Source organism: Ceratotherium simum, chromosome 10, assembly GCF_057802395.1.
Source record: "Ceratotherium simum simum isolate JZ-2026a chromosome 10, ASM5780239v1, whole genome shotgun sequence".
Lineage (NCBI taxonomy): Eukaryota > Metazoa > Chordata > Mammalia > Perissodactyla > Rhinocerotidae > Ceratotherium > Ceratotherium simum.
This window is the reverse complement of record NC_141909.1, coordinates 62,883,559-62,902,363: the sequence shown is the minus strand read 5'-3', so window position 1 is coordinate 62,902,363 and position 18,805 is coordinate 62,883,559. Positions and strand designations below refer to the sequence as shown.

At 36.4% G+C, this 18,805-nt stretch overlaps 1 protein-coding gene across 2 annotated transcripts in view; it reads right to left on the bottom strand.

Annotated features, from left to right (window-relative positions):
• WDFY2 (WD repeat and FYVE domain containing 2) overlaps nucleotides 1-18,805 on the bottom strand; it is a 191,492-nt gene that overhangs the window by 53,988 nt on the left and 118,699 nt on the right. For both annotated transcript variants that reach the window (XM_087436098.1, XM_004433681.3), the window contains exon 4: nucleotides 3,108-3,162. In XM_087436098.1, the coding sequence (XP_087292224.1) occupies nucleotides 3,108-3,162 (55 nt within the window). The remainder of the gene's footprint in view (nucleotides 1-3,107; nucleotides 3,163-18,805) is intronic.

Here is an 18,805-nt window from a genome sequence, read left to right as displayed (position 1 = left end):
ACATGGTACAGTCTCTTTCAGATTGCTGATCATTATCTAAGATTTTTGGCATTCTAACCCTCCAGTTTGTGATAGCTGATAACACTTATTCATAGTACATTGATTCCTTTTTACTTTTGTAATTTTATTTTTATTATTATGAACTCATCTTAAGCAGGGATTGTTTTTGCTGTGGGACCTTTGTGTAATTTGTCTTGTTGAAAAGAGCTTTTGCATTTATTTCTAGCAGGTACCTACCCCAGGGGTGTCATTGGCCAAGGACCAATTTTTATGTTAAATTCTTAGGTTGAAGCTTCCAGCACCATATTATTGGTTTAAATTTGTAGTCCAAATCCAAAAGTTTTAGGTTGGGATTTTCATTTATCTGGGAGACTTTCTCCTTTATCCAGATTTGAGATCAGGAATAAATTTCCATGTAGTCTTCTGGGCCAATGAGTGGAGAGTTTTGGTCCTCTCCTCTTCATGCAATTATAGCCCTTTATGGATTTCACTTTTACATGGAAATCTCAGTTGCAATTTCCCATCTCACTCAGGCCTCATCTTCTGTCCCCAACTGAATGTTCATACAAAAGCTTCTAGCTATTAGTGGTTCTACTTATCTCCCCAGCAGGACAGCTGCAATGTCAGGTCATATGCATATCACTTAGTTTCAGTTTTAGTTTTCTGTTTGCTTCTGGCACATGGGACTCTTCCTTTTGTTTCTCTTATGAGCTTAGCATGAGCTTAGCTCTCATGAGCTTGTGTTTAAAAAAGCAACAAAAACAACAACAACAAAAAGTGTCATTTTACCATTATCTCTAGGTGTTTGTGGTAAAGGGTTTCTATAGTAGCCTAGTTATCAATTTTTAATAATCCCCTTATAGACAAAATATAAATATGAGTTATATTTTGATACAGCTAAGATGTATATAAAACTGGTTGGATATAAGAGATCCAAAGAATAATGGCATATGAAGCATGGTTTTTAGCTACATGCTCATCATTTATGCATCTGTGAGGCCAACCATTAATTTTAACGAAGACTGCGGGATGACATATTTTATAATAATACATTTAAGGAAAACACAAAACTAAGTGGGAATTAATATATTTAATGACAACTGGGACTTCAAAATATCCTGATAAACTGAGATGATGAATAACAGAATGTGAAGTCTGGCATTTAGGCTAAAAAATTAAAAAAACAAAAAACAAAAAACAAGTTATACTTCAAAACTACAGGAGATATAGCCTAATAACAACTCAAGAGAGAACTCTTGAGGGGTTTGAGCTGAATGTCCCACATAAATCACCACTGTAAAGTGGCTGCCAGAAAGTTCACTAGAAGAACAGTGCCTAGGAGAGGAAGGAAATATGATTTTGTACTTACCATATTACATGTGTGCATTAGTTATCTATTATATAACAAATTACCCCAAAACTTAGTAGCTTAAAACAGTAAACATTATCTCAGAGTTTCTGTAGGTCAGAGACCTTGGTACAGCTTAGCTTCGTGCCTCTGCTGAAAGGTGTCTTACAGAATGAAATCAAGGTGTGGGATGGAACTATGGTCCCATCTGAAAGCTTGACGGAGGGAGGATCTGCTTCCAAGCTCTCTCACGTTGTTGTTGACTGGATTCAGTTCCTCATAGGCTGTTTAACTGAGGGCTTCAGTTCCTTACTGGCTGTTAACATAGCCTCCCTCAGTTCCTCACCACATGGGCTTCTCCACAAGGCAGCTCACAACATGGTAGCTGGCTTCCATCAGAACAAGCAAGAGAGCAGGAGAGGGCAAGCAAGATGGAAGCCCTAGTCTCTTTTTAACCTAATCTGAGAAGTGACATCCATCAGTTGCCATATTTTAGACCCAGTCTACACTCAAGAGGAGGGGCATGAATACCAGGAGGCGAGGATCATTAGGAACCATCTTAGAGGCTGCCTACCACAACGTGTCACATTTTTAAATAGCCCCAAAGGTACACACGATATCCCAAGATCTGTGACCAAGACAATTAAAAAAATTCTTTTAAAGAACAAAAACTCAGGTCATGTAAAGAAGGATGTAAATGTTTAGGCTAGAAACAAAAAGGGATAAAAAGAGAAGAGGACGAAGGAACAGCAGCGAGAACTTTCACGGCTGATTTACTGAAAAGCTGTCATGTATAAGAGAGACTGTATTTAGTTTCTGTAGCTCCAACGGGCTAAACAAAGATCAACAGAAGAACATTCTAGTACTTATCACACAACATTCTAATGGCCTGTTTACTTGTCTGTATCCTCCACATGATTATAAAGTGCTTATTAGCAGTTACTATACATGTCTTGTTCACTATTATAATCCTCAGTTATTGGAACACAGTAGTTAATAAATATTTGGTAAGTGATATGTGAAAAAAATTAAAGAATAAATCCATAGGGAAATGAATTTTGGCTCAAAATCTAGAAATAAAGAACTTAATGCTTAGAATTTTCCAAAATCAAGATGAGTTGCTATGTCTGCGGAGATATCAGAGGAGAGGCTGGATGATCATGCAGGGTGAATGAGGTCAAGAGATCTGGATGAAATGACATCTAAGTGCTAAAAGGTCCACCTATAGTGTTCTAATCTCATGACACTGTTGGACTGCATAAAGAAATCCTTACCGAAAATTGCTCCTGATGTATACATGGGAATGGCCTACGGTATACTGTCCATGTTGTAAACACAACAGAACCATAATTCCTTCCCTTAGACAATATGAACACTCTGAGCCTTTTAAACATTCAACCAAAATGAAACAAGCCCCATGTAAAGCAGCTCACTCCTAACACTGGCCCCACTCTCCGTGCCCGCTGCACTGTTTGGAGGCAGTGTGGTGCAGCAGGAAGACAAAGGACGAAGGCTGTGGGTTCTGGAGTCACACTGACCTGGTCTAGCTCTGCACTTTACCAGCTACAGGACCAAAGGCACGTCACTCAGTCTCTTTGGGCCTCAGCTTCTTAATTTTGAAACTGGGATAACAGTCACCTCACAGGACTGCTCGGTTTTGCTCCCCCTGACCATTGTCAAGTAAGTCCTCTCTCGTGACAGTGGAAGCCATCAAGAAACATTCAGTCTAGGTAAATGAAAACAGTGCTCTCATTCCTACCTTGATAGTCTTTCACAGGAGTCATCTTGTTATAATCTTCTGATAAAATAAACTCCTGTAGGAGAGAAGAAAGATATTAAGCAAAAAGAAGTTCTCTAAGTGAATAATTATGTTTTGGTAAAACCAGACTGTATAAAGCAAACATCATCACAGAATTACATCTAACATTAGTATTTTGCCAATCAACTCAGCATTTTTGTACCTCTTTAAAAGTAACAATTATGATTATGATCCCATGCAATTATAATTTTTACCTTATAACTCTGAAGTTGATTTTTTTTTTGATTATGTGTGAGAAGAAAACTAGATCAAGTTCTGATCCAAGGTCAATTCTGAAGATAAACCCAATTCAAATTACTTTTCTCTCAACAGTGCCACAGCTGAAAATTTGCAAGGCTTTGGCCAGTGAGCAAATGGATGGCAACCCTCTACTACAGAAATAAATTAGATATTTGGATTAAATTAAATTAGATATTAGGATTCTGTTTCCAATATCAGTAGCTTATTTCCCCTTACGACAAGCTTCTCAAGGCTGCATCTTACTCATCCCTGTATCTCTGCAGCACCTAGCACAGTGCCTTGGCACAGTAGATAATCAATAAATACTGATCAAACTGATAAGCGAAAGGTATCTCCCAAACTGATGAGATTAGTTTGAACGTCAAATTCACTAAAAAATATCAGTTTCTATGTAACTCTTTGTGAGGACACATAAAAGGTGAGTGTGTGAGTTTGTGTGTGTGTGTTGTGTGTGCTTCACCTAAACATCTACATATACAATGACCTCTATGTAGAAGCCAAAAAGGGTTTATAAGCCTCAGCCAGGTTTTGAGTTCTTTAGCTTTTTTCAAATGCAAAATATCCATATATTCTTAAAAAGTAAGTTGTCAAACATAAGGAAAGCCGCAAAGCATAATAAATTGATACCTTCATCTGAGCTTAAAAACGAAACAATGAATCTTTTCAAAACATTTGGAGGCTTCCAGAATTCTTCCTTGATGACTTAAAGAAAGGTAGGTGGGAGGACAGATGCATAAAGTCCTTACTTGGTATCTAGGTATTTACTGAGTTCATATACTTAGTATAATTTTTTAGAAAAAAATAATTATTTCATTGTTTCTGTGATAAACGCCACACAGGTAATGTACGAAGTGATGTGAGAAAAGGTACATGGTAACCAAGTTCCTTTGAGTTATTCACTTTTCTACCCCATCCCTCCTTAAGAAAGTTATCTACAAATGGATTTTCTTCACCATGATTTTCTCAGTAAAAACATCATTCAACTTGTCCCTTTTTAAATTTGTATCATTATTCCTTCAAGGAGTGGCACTATATCCACTTCTCGTTTCCGAAGAGTTAGACTCACAATTATAGAGAGCAGACTAATTTTTAAAGAAATCGTTTCCCCAAGGGAGCTTATGGTGTGGGTAAGGAGGCCACGCACATGTCTAAGCAACAATTCACTACCACCCTTAATCCCCGGCAAGGGTAGCTCGACACTGAGCCCCATACTTTAGAGCACCTCAAATTTCCTAACACACATGCAAAATAAATTTATCAAAGAGAATTGTTATTTAGGCAAATATTTACTGAGTTCATATAGTTCATATGTTATTTTGCATTTACTGAAATGGTTCTCTAGGTTGGGCAAAAGGTACCTTGATTCCTTTTGGAAACAAGCAGGGTATAGAATAAAATCTGATGCAGACCTGCACTTAAAGAATTAACATATACACACACAATAAAATTACCAGTTTATTGCATTGGTAAACAATTTTTGTTCGTTTTTCCTATGAGAATAAAAACACACAATCATGGAGAAAATTTGGGAGATTTTGTCAGCATTTTCTTCATTATTATATTTTTGATCAAGGAACAATATGCTATTCTAAGAAATGCATGACAGATAAACATTAAAAAGTCCCTTGTCGGGCCAGCCCCGTGCCTTAGCGGTTAAGTGCGCGCGCTCCGCTGCTGGCGGCCAGGGTTCAGATCCCGCGCGCACAACGACGCACTGCTTCTCCCGCCATGCTGAGGCCGCGTCCCACATACAGCAACTAGAAGAATGTGCAGCTATGACATACAACTATCTGCTGGGGCTTTGGGGGAAAAATAAATAAATAAATAAATAAAATTAAAAAGTCCCTTGTGATACCGTTTCTCAGAGATAACTATTATGGAAAGTATTATTGGAATAATATACAATAAAACATAATACTATTTGACAACGCATTTTTTCTGTTAACAAAGCATGCATATCATTCCACATGAGTACAGGCTTACCAACTTGATTCTTTTTAATGACTGCCTAGGATGTATTGTAATGTTCTTCTATTGGTGAGTGTTTATATTGTTTCCAGTTTTCTTTATTAAAAAAATATTTCATTAAATGTATTGTATCTTTTTATATCTCTAGCAATATTTCAATAAAATAAAGTTCTAGAAGTAGAATTGTTGGATCAGAGGATATCACTATTCAAAATCTGATAGATATTGCCAAATTGACTTTTTAAAAGATTTTATCTATTAACACTCACAAACAATATAATATAAGTCTGACTGCAGCTTAGATTATTTCATTAGGACTGGCCAATCAAAGCTCAGAAGAAATTAGATTTAAAAATGTACACATTTTAAATTATTTTATCCATCTTTCTATCCTCCCTTCTTTATACACATTCAAATGTCCACATATCTGTCATCCAAATTGTTATTTTTTTAATACTTCATTTTTTTAGAGCATTTTTAAATCCACAGCAAAATTGAGAGGAAGGTACAGCGATTTCTCATATACTCTCTACCCCTACACAGGCATATAGCCTCCCCCATTATGAACATCCCACACCAGAGTGGTACATTTGTTACAAATGATGTACAATGGTAATACTGTCAATTACATTGACAGATCATTATCACCCAAAGTCCATAGTTTACCCTAGGGTTCACTCTTGATGGTTTAAGTTCTCTGGATTTTGACACACATGTATCCAACATTATAGTATCATACAGAGTATTTTCACTGCCCTAAAAATCCTCTGTGCTTTGTCTATTCATCTTTCTCTTCCTGCCTAACCCCTGGCACCACTGATCTTTTCACTGTCTCCAAAGTCTGTCATGTAGTTACCATCATATAGTATGCAGCCTTTTCAAATTGGCTTCTTTTACTTAGTAATATGCATTTAAGTTTCCTACATGTCTTTTCATGGCTCGATAGCTCATTTCTTTTTAGCAGTGAATAATATTTCATTGACTGGATGTACCATCATTTATTTATCCATTCATGTACAGAAGGACATCTTGGTTGCTTCCAAGTTTTGGCAATTATCAATAGAGCTGCTATAAACATCTGTGTGCAGGTTTTTGTGTGGACACAGTTTTCAACTCTTTTGGGTAAATCCCAAGGATTGCTGAGGGTTGTATGGTTAGAGCATGTTTAGTTTTGTAAGAACTGCCAAACTGTTTTCCAAATTGGTTGTACCATTTTGCATTTCCACTAGTAATGTAGGACAGTTCCTGTTGCTCCACAACCTTGCCAGCATTTGGTGTTGTGTTCTGGATTTTGGCCATTCTAATAGGTGTGTGGTGGTATTTCATTGTTTTAATTTGCATTTCCCTGATGACATATGACATGGAGCATCTTTTCATATGCTTATTTGCCAACTGTAGATCTTCTTTGGTGAGGAGTCTATTAAAGTCTTTGGCCCATTTTTAATCAGACCAGCTTTCTCCTATTGTTGAGTTTTAAGAGTTCTTTGTATATTTTAGTTAACAGGCCTTTTATCAGATGTATCTTTTTGCAAAAATATTTTCTCTCAGTGTGTGGCTTGTCTTTTTATTCCCTTGATAGTGTGTTTTGCAGAGCAGAAATTTTTAATCTTAATGAAGCACAATTTATCAATTCTTGCTTTCATGGGTCTTTTTTGGTATTGTGTCTAAAAAGTCATTGCCAAACCCAAGGTCATCTAAATTTTCTCCTAAGTTATCTTCTAGGAGTTTTATAGTTTTGTGTTTTACATTTAGGTCTGTGATCCATTTTGAGTTAATTTTTGTGAAAGGTGTGGCGTCTGCGTCTAGAGTGATTTTTTTGCATGTGAATATCCAGTTGTTTCAGCACCGTTTAAAAGTCTATCTTTTCTCTGTTGTACTGCCTTTGCTCCTCTGTCAAAGATCAGTTGACTATATTTATGGGGATCTATTTTGGGGCTCTCTATTCTGTTTCACTGATCTATTTGTCTGTTTTTTCACCTATACCACACTGTCTTGATTACTGTAGCTTTATGGTAAGTCTTGAAGTTGGGTAGTGTCATTTCTCCGACTTTGTTCCTCTTCAATACTGTGTTGGCTATTCTGGGTCTGTTGCCTCGCTATATAAACTTTAGAATAAGTTCATTGATATCTACAAAATAACTTGCTGAGATTTTGACTGGGATTGCACTGAATCTATAGATCAAGTAGGGGAAAACTGATATCTTGACAATATTGAGTCTCCCTATCCATGAACATGAAATCTCTCTCCATTTATTTAGTTCTTTTTTTATTCCATTCATTGCAGTTTTGTAGTTTTCCTCATACAGATCTTGTACATATTTTGTTAGATTTACACCAAAGTACTTCATTTTTTTGGGTGCTGATGTAAATAGTATTGTCTTTTTAATTTCAAATTCCACTTGTTCACTGCTGGTATATACGAAACCATTGACTTTTGTGTATTAACCTTGTATCCTGCAACCTTGATATAATTGCTTATTAGTTCCAGATTTTTTTGTCAGTTCTCATAGATTTTTCTACATAGATGATCATATCATCTGCAAACACAGTTTTATTTCTCCCTTCCCAACCTGCATACCTTTTATTTCCTTTTCTTGACTTATTGTATTAACTAGTACTTCCAGTACAATGTTGAAAAGGAATGATGAGGAGGTTATCCTTGCCTTGAACCTGATTTTAGTGGGAAAGCTTCTGGTTTCTCATCACATCAAATTGTTTTTAATGTTCACTGTAATAGATCAAACAATTCAATATGTATAAGGAAAAAGTTAGTAATTATCTCCGCCCTCTATCTCACTCCTTTGAGGAAACTAGTGTTAATAGTCTAGTATATCCTTCCACATCTTTTTTTTTCTTTACCCTTATATAAACATATAAACGATTTTTTTTGTTTTGTTGCACAAAAATAGGATCATACTATAGACATTACTCTATAACTTGCTGTTTTCATTTATGATATGTCAGAACTATCTTTCCAGGGCAAAACACATGGTTCTAATTCATTCTTTCTGATGGCTGTATAATGCTCCAAAACATGGATATGCCATATTTTATTCAAGTACTCCCCCACTAAACAGACCTTCTGCCTGTCTCCTATTTTTTATTATTACAACAATACGGCAAGAAATGTCTTTGCATGTATAAACATATGAACTAAAGTATATGTTGAGAAGACTCTGGCTCAGAGATTAGGCACACTTAATATTTTAAGAAACTCTGCTTGATCACTTTCCAGAAGTATGCAGCATTTCAACTCCCCACCGTCTGGCCCTCATACAACAGCATATTTCCCCATATTTCATCAGCATTGGATATTACTCACCTTTTCAATTTTTTGCCAAATTGATGTACAATTTAATATGCATTACCCTAACTGCTTATGAGCTAGAGCACTTTTTATATGTTTATTTGCCATACTCATTTCTTGTTCCATGAATCTCCTCTTTAAATCCTGCCATAGCTTGGTTTCCTAAAAAGTAGATCCTGAGGCAAACTTAAGTGCTATTGCTTTATTTGGAGGTGCAATATCAGCAGCATGACTGAGGGAAAAGCAAAGAAAAGCACAAAAAGATGTGTAGTGCATCATCAAGTTGGCCTGTGTTTTATGAGGAAGCACAGCCAGTTCTCCAGCATACAGGAAGTCTCTGGACAGACAGAAATTAAACACCAGGCTTTAGAGGAATCCACTGGAGGAAATAAGGGAGAGAGAATTTATCTGCCAGCTCTCTCCCCCCTTGCTTTGAATTTTGATCATAACTCCATGGGAACTTAGCTTTCCCCTCCTTCTGGAAGCCTGTACTACCTAGCCTTGCTAGCAGCCAGTGAGGAAGTCAGATCTTAAGCCTTGCAAATGCTGTGCTTCATACAACTCAGAAAGCTGCTGAGAAACCAGAGAGCTATTTTCATTAGTTTTGGTTTAAAGATAGCAAAGCACAGGGTCTAAGTGTTAAGAGCTCAGGCATTGGAGCCAAATTGTCTGGTTTAAATCCCAGCTAAAATACACACTAGTTATATGATCTTGAACAAGTTGCTCAAGATCTCTGTACTTCAGTTTCCTTCTCCATAATAATAATAACCTTACTAAGACTGTGGTGAGGATTTGGTTAATAGTCATAAAGCATTTAAAGCAGTGCCTGGCACACAGTAAGTACTCTATGAGAATTAAGTAAACTAAATAAATGCTACCTTTGTAAAATGAATTAAGGAGCTTTCCTTTTTTAAAAAAAAAAATCTTCTGGAATATAGAACAACTCTCATTGAAGAAGTAGAATTTGGCTATAAAATCGTGAACGCCTGGTCCTTTTTTAAATACCAGCTCTTTAACAACTTCTCTAATTTCTCTTACAGTTATTTATCTACCTAAGCTTTCTACCTCTCCTTGAGTCAAATTTATTAATTCATACTTTGTTATAAAATCATCCATTTCCTTTAAATTTTCAAACATATTACCATGGAACTGATGTAATATTGTCCTCTGATTCTTTAACTCTCTTTCTTATTCAGGCAATTCTGCTATAACACTTATTCTGAAAATGTGAATTTGTTTCAACACAGTTGGTATATTAGGGAACAATTTGAGCATAGCTCAGATTTCACATCTACTTATGCATGATTTTGTCCTCCAGAAACACTAGGTGAACACAAAAAACCGAACCTAGCTGAACCAAGCTGCGTAGGAATACACAAAACATACACATATTGGGGCCAGCCTAGTGGTGTAGTGGTTAAGTTTGCGCACACCACTTTGGCGGCCCAAGGTTCACAGGTTCGGATCCTGGGCGCGGACCGACACATCGCTCATCAAGCCATGCTGTAGCAGCACCCCACATACAAAATAGAGGAAAAGTGGCACAGATGTTAGCTCAGAGCCAATCTTCCTCAACAACAACAACAAAAACCACACACACACACACACACACACACACACATCTCAAACATCTACCAGCTACCTCAGTGCACTACTCCTTGAGAGCCTATCCACATCTGGTGTTAAAACTTGGTCTTTTCATCACAATCCCTGACTTCAAAATATACTACAAAGCTATAATAATCAAAACAGCATGGTACTGGTACAAAAACAGACACACAGATCAATGGAACAGAATTGAAAGCCCAGAAATAAAACCACACATCTAAAGACAGCTCATCTTCGACAAAGGAGCTAAGAACATACAACGAAGAAAGGAAAGTCTCTTCAATAAATGGTGCTGGGAAAACTGGACAGCCACATGCAAAAGAATGAAAGTAGACCATTATCTTTTGCCATACACAAAAATTAACTCAAAATGGATCAAAGACTTGAAGGTAAGACCTAAAACTATAAAACTCCTAGAAGAAAATATAGTCAGTATACTCTTTGACATTGGTCATAGAGAGATCTTTTCTCATTCCACGTCTACATGGACAAGGGAAACAAAAGAAAAAATAAACAAGTGGGACTTCATCAGACTAAAGAGCTTCTGCAAGGCAAAGGAAACAAGGATCAAAATGAAAAGAAAACCCATCAGCTGAAAGAAAATATTTGCAAATCACATATCTGACAAGGGGTTAATCTCCATAATATATAAAGAACTCACACAACTGAACAACAAAAAACAAACAACCCGATCAAAAAATGGGCAGAGGATATGAATAGACATTTTTCCAAAGAAGATATATAGATAGCCATAGGCACATGAAAAGATGTTCAACATCACTAATCATCAGGGAAATGCAAATCAAAACTACACTGAGATATCACCCTACACCCGTTAGAATGGCTATAATCACCAAGACAAAAAATAAGAAGTGTTGGAGAGGTTGTGGAGAAAAGGGAACCCTCATACACAGCTGGTGGGAATGCAAACTGGTGCAGCCTCTATGGAAAACAGTATGGAGATTCCTCAAAAAATTAAAAATAAAAATACCATATGACCCAGCTATCCCAATACTGGGTATTTACCCAAAGAACTTGAAATCAACAATCCAAAGAGACTTATGCACCCCTATGTTCACTGCATTATTCACTACAGCCACGAAGTGGAAGCAACCCAAGTGTCCATTCACAGATGATTGGATAAAGAAGATGTGGTGTATATATATGCAATGGAATACTACTCAGCCATAAAGAAGACAAAATCGTCCCATTCGCAACAATATGGATGGACCTGGAGGGTATTATGTTAAGGGAAATAAGCCAGAAAGAGTAAGATAAACACCATATGATTTCACTCATACGTGGAAAATAAACTAATACACAGAGAGAACAGTTTGGTGGTTACCAGGGGGAAGGGGCTTGGGGAGTGGGCACAAGGGGTGAAGGGGCGCATTTATATGGTGATTGACAAATAATAATGTACAACTGAAATTTCACAATGTTATAAGCTATTATGATCTCAAAAAAAAAAAAACAAAAAAACTTGACCTTCTGATTTCAGATAACCTCCTTCCACCACTTCAAAACAACTCACAAGCTGCAACCCTTCTGAGGCTCACTTCCACAGGCAAACTTCAGGTCTTTTTCAAGGTAAAGTGTCATATTTATTGTAATGTTTATGTATTCCCTAACCATTTTACATGTGTGAATGGTCTTATCTTTATTTTTTATGTATCACCAACATAGTTTTTTTTTTGACAAAGTTTTTCAGTATTGTGTCCCTAACCCTGTTAACCCATAAACCCTATGGTTTTCACTGTGCAATTCTGCATAGTGCAGTGATTTAAAAAAACACATATACTACGTTAAATCAGAACTAAGTGCTTATATACATAATGTGGTTATATCTGTTTTTTTATGCTTAATATTATATGCTTCTTATTTCTATCTTTTTTCCTTAATGAGATGTGCCAGGAATTTATCTATTTCATCAGTACTTGCTAAAACCCAGCTTTTGGTTTTATTTACTGTCCTTTTGTTTTCTCTATCTCTAATTTCAGGATTTATTTTTTTAACTCTCTCTTCCAACCTTCTTTTGGTTTATCACTTTTTTATAACTTAAGCTGAATGCTTAGGTTCGCATGTATAAGTCTATTTTAAAGTAACAATATTTTAAAGTAAAATTCTCTAAATACAGATTTGACTGTATTTCATTGGTTTTGATACAAAGTGGTTCCCCTTTAAAACAATTTCTACATTATTTTACGTTACAGAATTATATTATTTATATACTGTTTTCCTCTTTAAATTAGGAATTACTTAGACAAAATTCTTAATTTACAAGCAGTTATGGCTATTTTTTTGTTGATAATTTCTAGTTTTATTGACTTATATTCAGAAAACACAATATTTTTACTGTTTAGAATTTTAGTAAGATTTTATTCACGGTCAAGATATAAATGATTTTGTAAATGTTCTATAGACATGAGAAAAACTGTACTTTATCCAAAGTTTTAGATCTATTTGTATATCTATTCAATGATCCTTGATGATAGTTTTCAAATATTTTTAACTTATTTTTTGTCTACTTGAATTTCACATTCAGAAATAAACGTACTGGGCTGGCCCCGTGGCTTAGCGGTTAAGTGCGTGCGCTCCGATGCTGGCAGCCCGGGTTCGGATCCCGGGCGCGCACCGATGCACCGCTTTTCCGGCCATGCTGGGGCCGTGTCCCACATGCAGCAACTGGAAGGATGTGCAGCTATGACATACAACTATCTACTGGGGCTTTGGGGGAAAAATAAATAAATAAAAAAAAAAAAAAAAAAAAAAGAAATAAACGTACTAAAGAAATGTGCTTTTTTTTTAATGTTCGTTATTCTGATTATAAAAGTAATATGTTCACTGTAGATAAACAAAACTATCGAACAACATCAAAAAGGAAATTTAAATTGTCTATAATTCTACCAAATAGTGATAATTACTATTATTTTGCTTTTCAATCTTTTCTCTTGGTTTTTTTTTTTGTGAGATCAGCCCTGTGCTAACATCTGCCAATCCTCCTCTTTTTTTGCTGAGGAAAACTGGCCCTGGGCTAACATCCGTGCCCATCTTCCTCCACTTTATATGGGATACTGCCACAGCATGGCTTGCCAAGCAGTGTGTCGGTGCGCGCCTGGGATCCGAACCGGCGAACCCTGGGCTGCCACAGCGGAGCGCGTGCACTTAACCGCCTGCGCCACCAGGCCGGCCCCTCAATCTTTTCTCTTGTATACATAAAAACATATTAAATCAGAATAGTAGTACTACTGATGCTGTTTTGTAGCTCTTTTTAAATTAACATTATCATATGAGCATGTCCTATGTCATTAAATCTTCTTTGAAAACGTAAGTTTAATGGCTACATAATATTCCATTGGAAGGCTACATAAGATTTTATCTAATTAGTCTCTGACCATTACATTTCTAAGACACCAATGTTTTTATTACTATAAAAATGAGAATATCCTTATCAATAATTTTTGTCTGTGTTTATGATTCTTTTCTCTGGATGGTTTTCCAGAAATGAAACTATCGATATAAAAGTACAAATACTTCTAAAGCTCTAGTTACATATTATCTATATTTTTTTCTAAATAGTTTGTAGCAATTTAAATGTCCCCTCTACCAGTGTACAAGAGAGCCAATTTTATTCAATTCTAGCCAACATGTACATTCTCAAATCAATATTACTTAGGCAAAAATAGAATTAAAAAAAAATTTTAACACTCTGAAATGTTTATTAGCCCTTAGTAATTCCTCTTTTGTGACTTTTTTGCTATCTACAGGATTTTAGTGTTTTTATCTGTTTGTATATGCTTGCCATAGTTTGAGGACATTATCATTTCTCTGTTATATTTTAAGCAACTATTTGCTGTTTTCATTTAAATTGTATTTAAGTAGCTTTCTTTTAAACCAGGAAGTTCTGAATTTTATGCAGTCAAATATTGTATTTTCTTTGTGATTTACATTGTTTTAAGGTTACACATTCTTCCTGATGGAGAGTGTTTATAAATATCCACTCTATTTCTAGTTTTTTGTTTTTCTTTTTTAAGGCTTTATTTTGTACATTTAAAGCTGCTTAAAGCTCCTGGAATTTATTTTGATATAAGACACGCGGTGAGGATTAAAATTGATCTGTTTCTTAAAAGCAAACCAACTGCTTCAGCACCATTTATTTAATAACTTTTCCCATCCACGACTGCCTTGTGATGTCTTCTTTACCATATTTTATGTTCTTACACATAATTGGGTCTGTTTGGGAGTTATCTAACTCTGCTTTTTTGATCTGCTATTCTAGTCTTGTGTCAAATAAAATGATTTAATTACTGCAGATATAAAATATATGTTAACATAGAGACTATGTGTCTCCTAATTTCTCTTCTTAAAAAAATGCAGCTAGAGGCTGGCCCAGTGGTGTAGTGGTTAAGTTCATGTGCTCTGCTTCAGCAGCCCAGGGTTCGCAGGTTCGGATCCTGGGTGCAGACCTACCCACCGCTTGTCAAGCCATGCTGTGGCAGCATCCCCCATATCAAGTGGGGGAAGATTGGCACAGATGTTAGCTCAGCAACAATCTTGCTCAAGCAAAACGAGGAATATTGGCAACACATGTCAGCTCAGGTTCCTCACCAAAAAAAAAAAATGCAGCTAGATATCATTATAATAATCTTTTTTTGTAACAAAAAAGAAAAATAACATTAAGAATTTTGATTGTAATTGCACTAAATCTCTAAATTCAGGAAGAACTGACATTTAAAAGTTTTCTTTTATGTATATTAGTAAATTTTTGTGTGTGTGTGAGGAAGATCAGCCCTGAGCTAACATCCATGCTAATCCTCCTCTTTTTGCTGAGGAAGACCAGCTCTGAGCTAACATCTATTGCCAATCCTCCTCCTTTTTTTTCCCCAAAGCCCCAGTAGATAGTTGTATGTCATAGTTGCACATCCTTCTAGTTGCTGTATGTGGGACGCTGCCTCAGCATGGCTGGAGAAGCAGTGCGTCCGTGCGCGCCCAGGATCCGAACCCAGGCCGCCAGCAGAGGAGCACGCGCACTTAACCGCTAAGCCACGGGGCTGGCCCCTGTATATTAGTAAATTTTTATAATTTTCTTCAACTAAGTTTTACATATTTCTTTTCAGAACCACTTTTAGATTTTCGTTGTTGTTAACTTGTGTAAATAAGATCATTTTTCCATTACTTAGTAAACTGAGTAAAAAAATATAGATTTATAGGTCTACTTTGGGACTAAACTGAAAAACAGTGATATCACAGTTCCTGGGAGACACACTATGGACCCACTAAAAATCTTGATTTGTGGCAGTTATAGTGAGATGATCAGTACTGGATAGGGTACTTGGTTACATGGGACATTTAATACAATCTTAACTCCAAAAGCAGAACAAAGCACTGGTCTATTCCTAAGATTTAGAAGGAAAGGAAAAGGGCATATTTCAGATCAAATTAAGGAAAAGGAAAAAAAAAATGGCAAGACTGGTTAAGCTCCAATGTTAAGAGCTGTGATTAACAGCCAGTGCTTTTGGCTAGGGGAGGAGTAAAGAATAAAAATGGAGTAATGCTATTAAGCTTCTTGATACATTTATCAGCATTTTTTCTACTCTTTCTTGTCTCTCTGAATTCTTACAATACCAGGTCCTATAGAATGAGTCAATCAGATGGTAATATTACTTTATTTGGGAAACATTGTACTGAAAAAAAAAGTTGCCAGCACAACATGTCATTAAAGCATGTGCAAAAAGGCCCATGCTTGTGTATACACATGCCATTCTCAACCCTCTTGTGGCACGTTTCACAAGAACAATAATTATTTTCTATTGGTTTATAAAAATACATATGTCAAGTAGATAACATGTTTGGTAATAGAGGTCATCTTACCTGAGTCATGCTGTTACTCAGCTTTTTTCAGTCTAAATAAGCGGTCAACATGCAGTACTTTCTGTATTCACTCAAATGAAAGATACTGTTTTCTGGTCATCCTTAGACTCCTACACATCACAAGTTCCCAGGAATGTCCTGGATTCTTCTGTGAAATGCAGGAAGTAAGGGAACAGCAGACTAGGATCCACGGTGCCGTGCTGCAGCTTCTGGTTCCATCCAGGGAACCAGGCATGACAGGAGCACAGTAGGCCCTGGTCCCCCAAAAAGGCACCCAAATGTCGTGTACATGTCAAGGCAGCCCCCACCCTGGGCCAAGCACATTTCCTGACAGGCTTCCTTCCTTTCTTTCTTTCTTCTTTCTCTTTCTCTCTGTCTCTCTTTCTTTTTTCAAAGTAATGTTCAATCACTGCAAAATGTAAGAACTTTTAAATAATCAATAATAATTTAATTAGAAAGCAATGAGCTTGGCTCCTTTGCTATTCCCAAGGTCACCCTGACTCTCCACTCTGAGTTTATGGTAAAGGAATGCTACACAGTTCTAAGCACAGCCCACCCGCTCACCTATTAAGGTTCAGTGAAATAGATCCTCAAGAATTCTAATAATAGAACCATGGTACCTTACATTGAAAAATATATACACACACACACACCAATTTTTGGTTTCTTGCTGTATTTGAAAGTTTGTTAGTGATCTCTTACGTCTTAAAATATAGCACTAGTTTAAGGAATAGACATATAGTCTAGGGGGCCGGCCCCGGGGCCTAGTGGTTAAGTTCAGCATGCTCCGCTTCAGTGGCCTGGGTTCCATTCCCGGGCACGGACCTACACCACTCGCTGATGGCCACACTGTGGTGGCAAGCCACACACAAAATAGAGGAAGACAGGCACAGATGTTAGCTCAGGGCAAATCTTCCTCAAGCGGGGGAAAAAAAAAAAGAGGAAGATTGACAACAGATGTTAGGTCAGGGTGAATCTTCCTCAGTTAAAAAAAAAAAAGAAAAGAAAAGAAAAGAAATACAGTCTAAAATTAGATTATTTGCTACTGATTCTTTGTCACATTTGTTTCATTATCAGAGCATATAAGTTGATTTAATACTTGATAAATCTAATTTTTACAACAAAAACTGAATTACAGTCTCTGTATAGGTTTTCCTCTCCTCTCAGAAAAAATACATCTCAAACCAACCAGCAAAGTCATACAAAAAATAAACGGGAACTCTTAATTCAGCCCAAATGTGATAAAGAATGAAGGAAGGAATGATGTCATCTGCTTAAGTACCCAGTAAAAGTGTCACAAAGTGTACAGCTTTGAGGCACACTTATATGCATGCCTATGCAAAGCCATTACTGAAGAGAGGAGACATACACATAAAGTTTCATGAACACAGAGGCACTACATTTCTGTTTGGGAACCAGAGGTGTCTCTCTGCATCTGCCTCCATAAAAGAGAAATTGATCTAAAGCCAAAATCTTGTTAGGAGGCCTGATACTAGTAAATTCCTCATTTTATATTTCCATATAAAATCCATTTCTGCACCTGCTTTAGAAATGTTCAAGATATTATCAAATATATTACTTAATGTCTCAATTATTAATTTACATGAGAGTGATTGATTTTTTATTGTGGTAAAAAATACATAACATTCAATTTACCATTTAATCATTTTTAGTGTACAGTTCAGTAGTGTTAAGTATATTCATAATGCTGTACAACGTATCTCTAGAAACTTTTTCATCTTGCAAAACTGAAACACTATACCCATCAAACACTAAACTCCTCCTCCGACCTCTCAGGTCTTGGGCAACCACTTTTCCACTTTTTGTTTCTATGATTTTGACTTCTTTTAGATACTTCATATAAGTGGACTCATACAGTATCTGTCCTTTTATAACTAGCTTATTTCACTTAACTTAGTGGCCTCAAGGTTCATTGATGTTGTAGCATTTGACAGGATTTCCTTTTTTAAGGCTGTATAATATTCCATTATATGTATATACCACATTTTCTTTATCCAGTCATTGGTCAATGGACATCTGGATTGCTTTCACCTCTTTGCTATTACAAATAATGCTGCAATGAACAGGGCTGGGTGTGCAAATCTCTCTTTCAGATCCTTCTTTGAATTCTTTTGGATATAGACCCAGAAGTAGGATTGCTGGATCACATGGTAATTCTATTTTTAATTTTTTGAGGAACGTCCATATATAATAGGGTGATTGATTTCAAATTCAGTGTTACCAAAGTGTTACTACCTTTAAAACTGCCTTCTTTTTAATTATAGTTTCAAGATTAACAGTGTCTCCTTTTTGCCTTGGCTACCAGGAAGTTCAGAATCAAATTCAAGTCTTAATCACACAAACAATATTAGTCCTTATAATCTGCATACTTGTGTTATTCTAGGTTTTACTCAGGCTCTTTTAGTTGCCAGGAACTCAAGCCACTAAAGAAGAGAGGAGTTACTGCAAAGAGACAGAGGCCATAATGGGAAAGCTACTGGCCAATAAAGATGTACTTGTCACCCTCTGGTCACTCTCTTACAGGCTCAGGGCCTCTCTACCGGTATCTCTGTTTTTTCCCTCCAAGTACAATGTATCATCCTTTCTCAACCAACTGGTCTCTTCTGACAACTCAGCTTCTGTT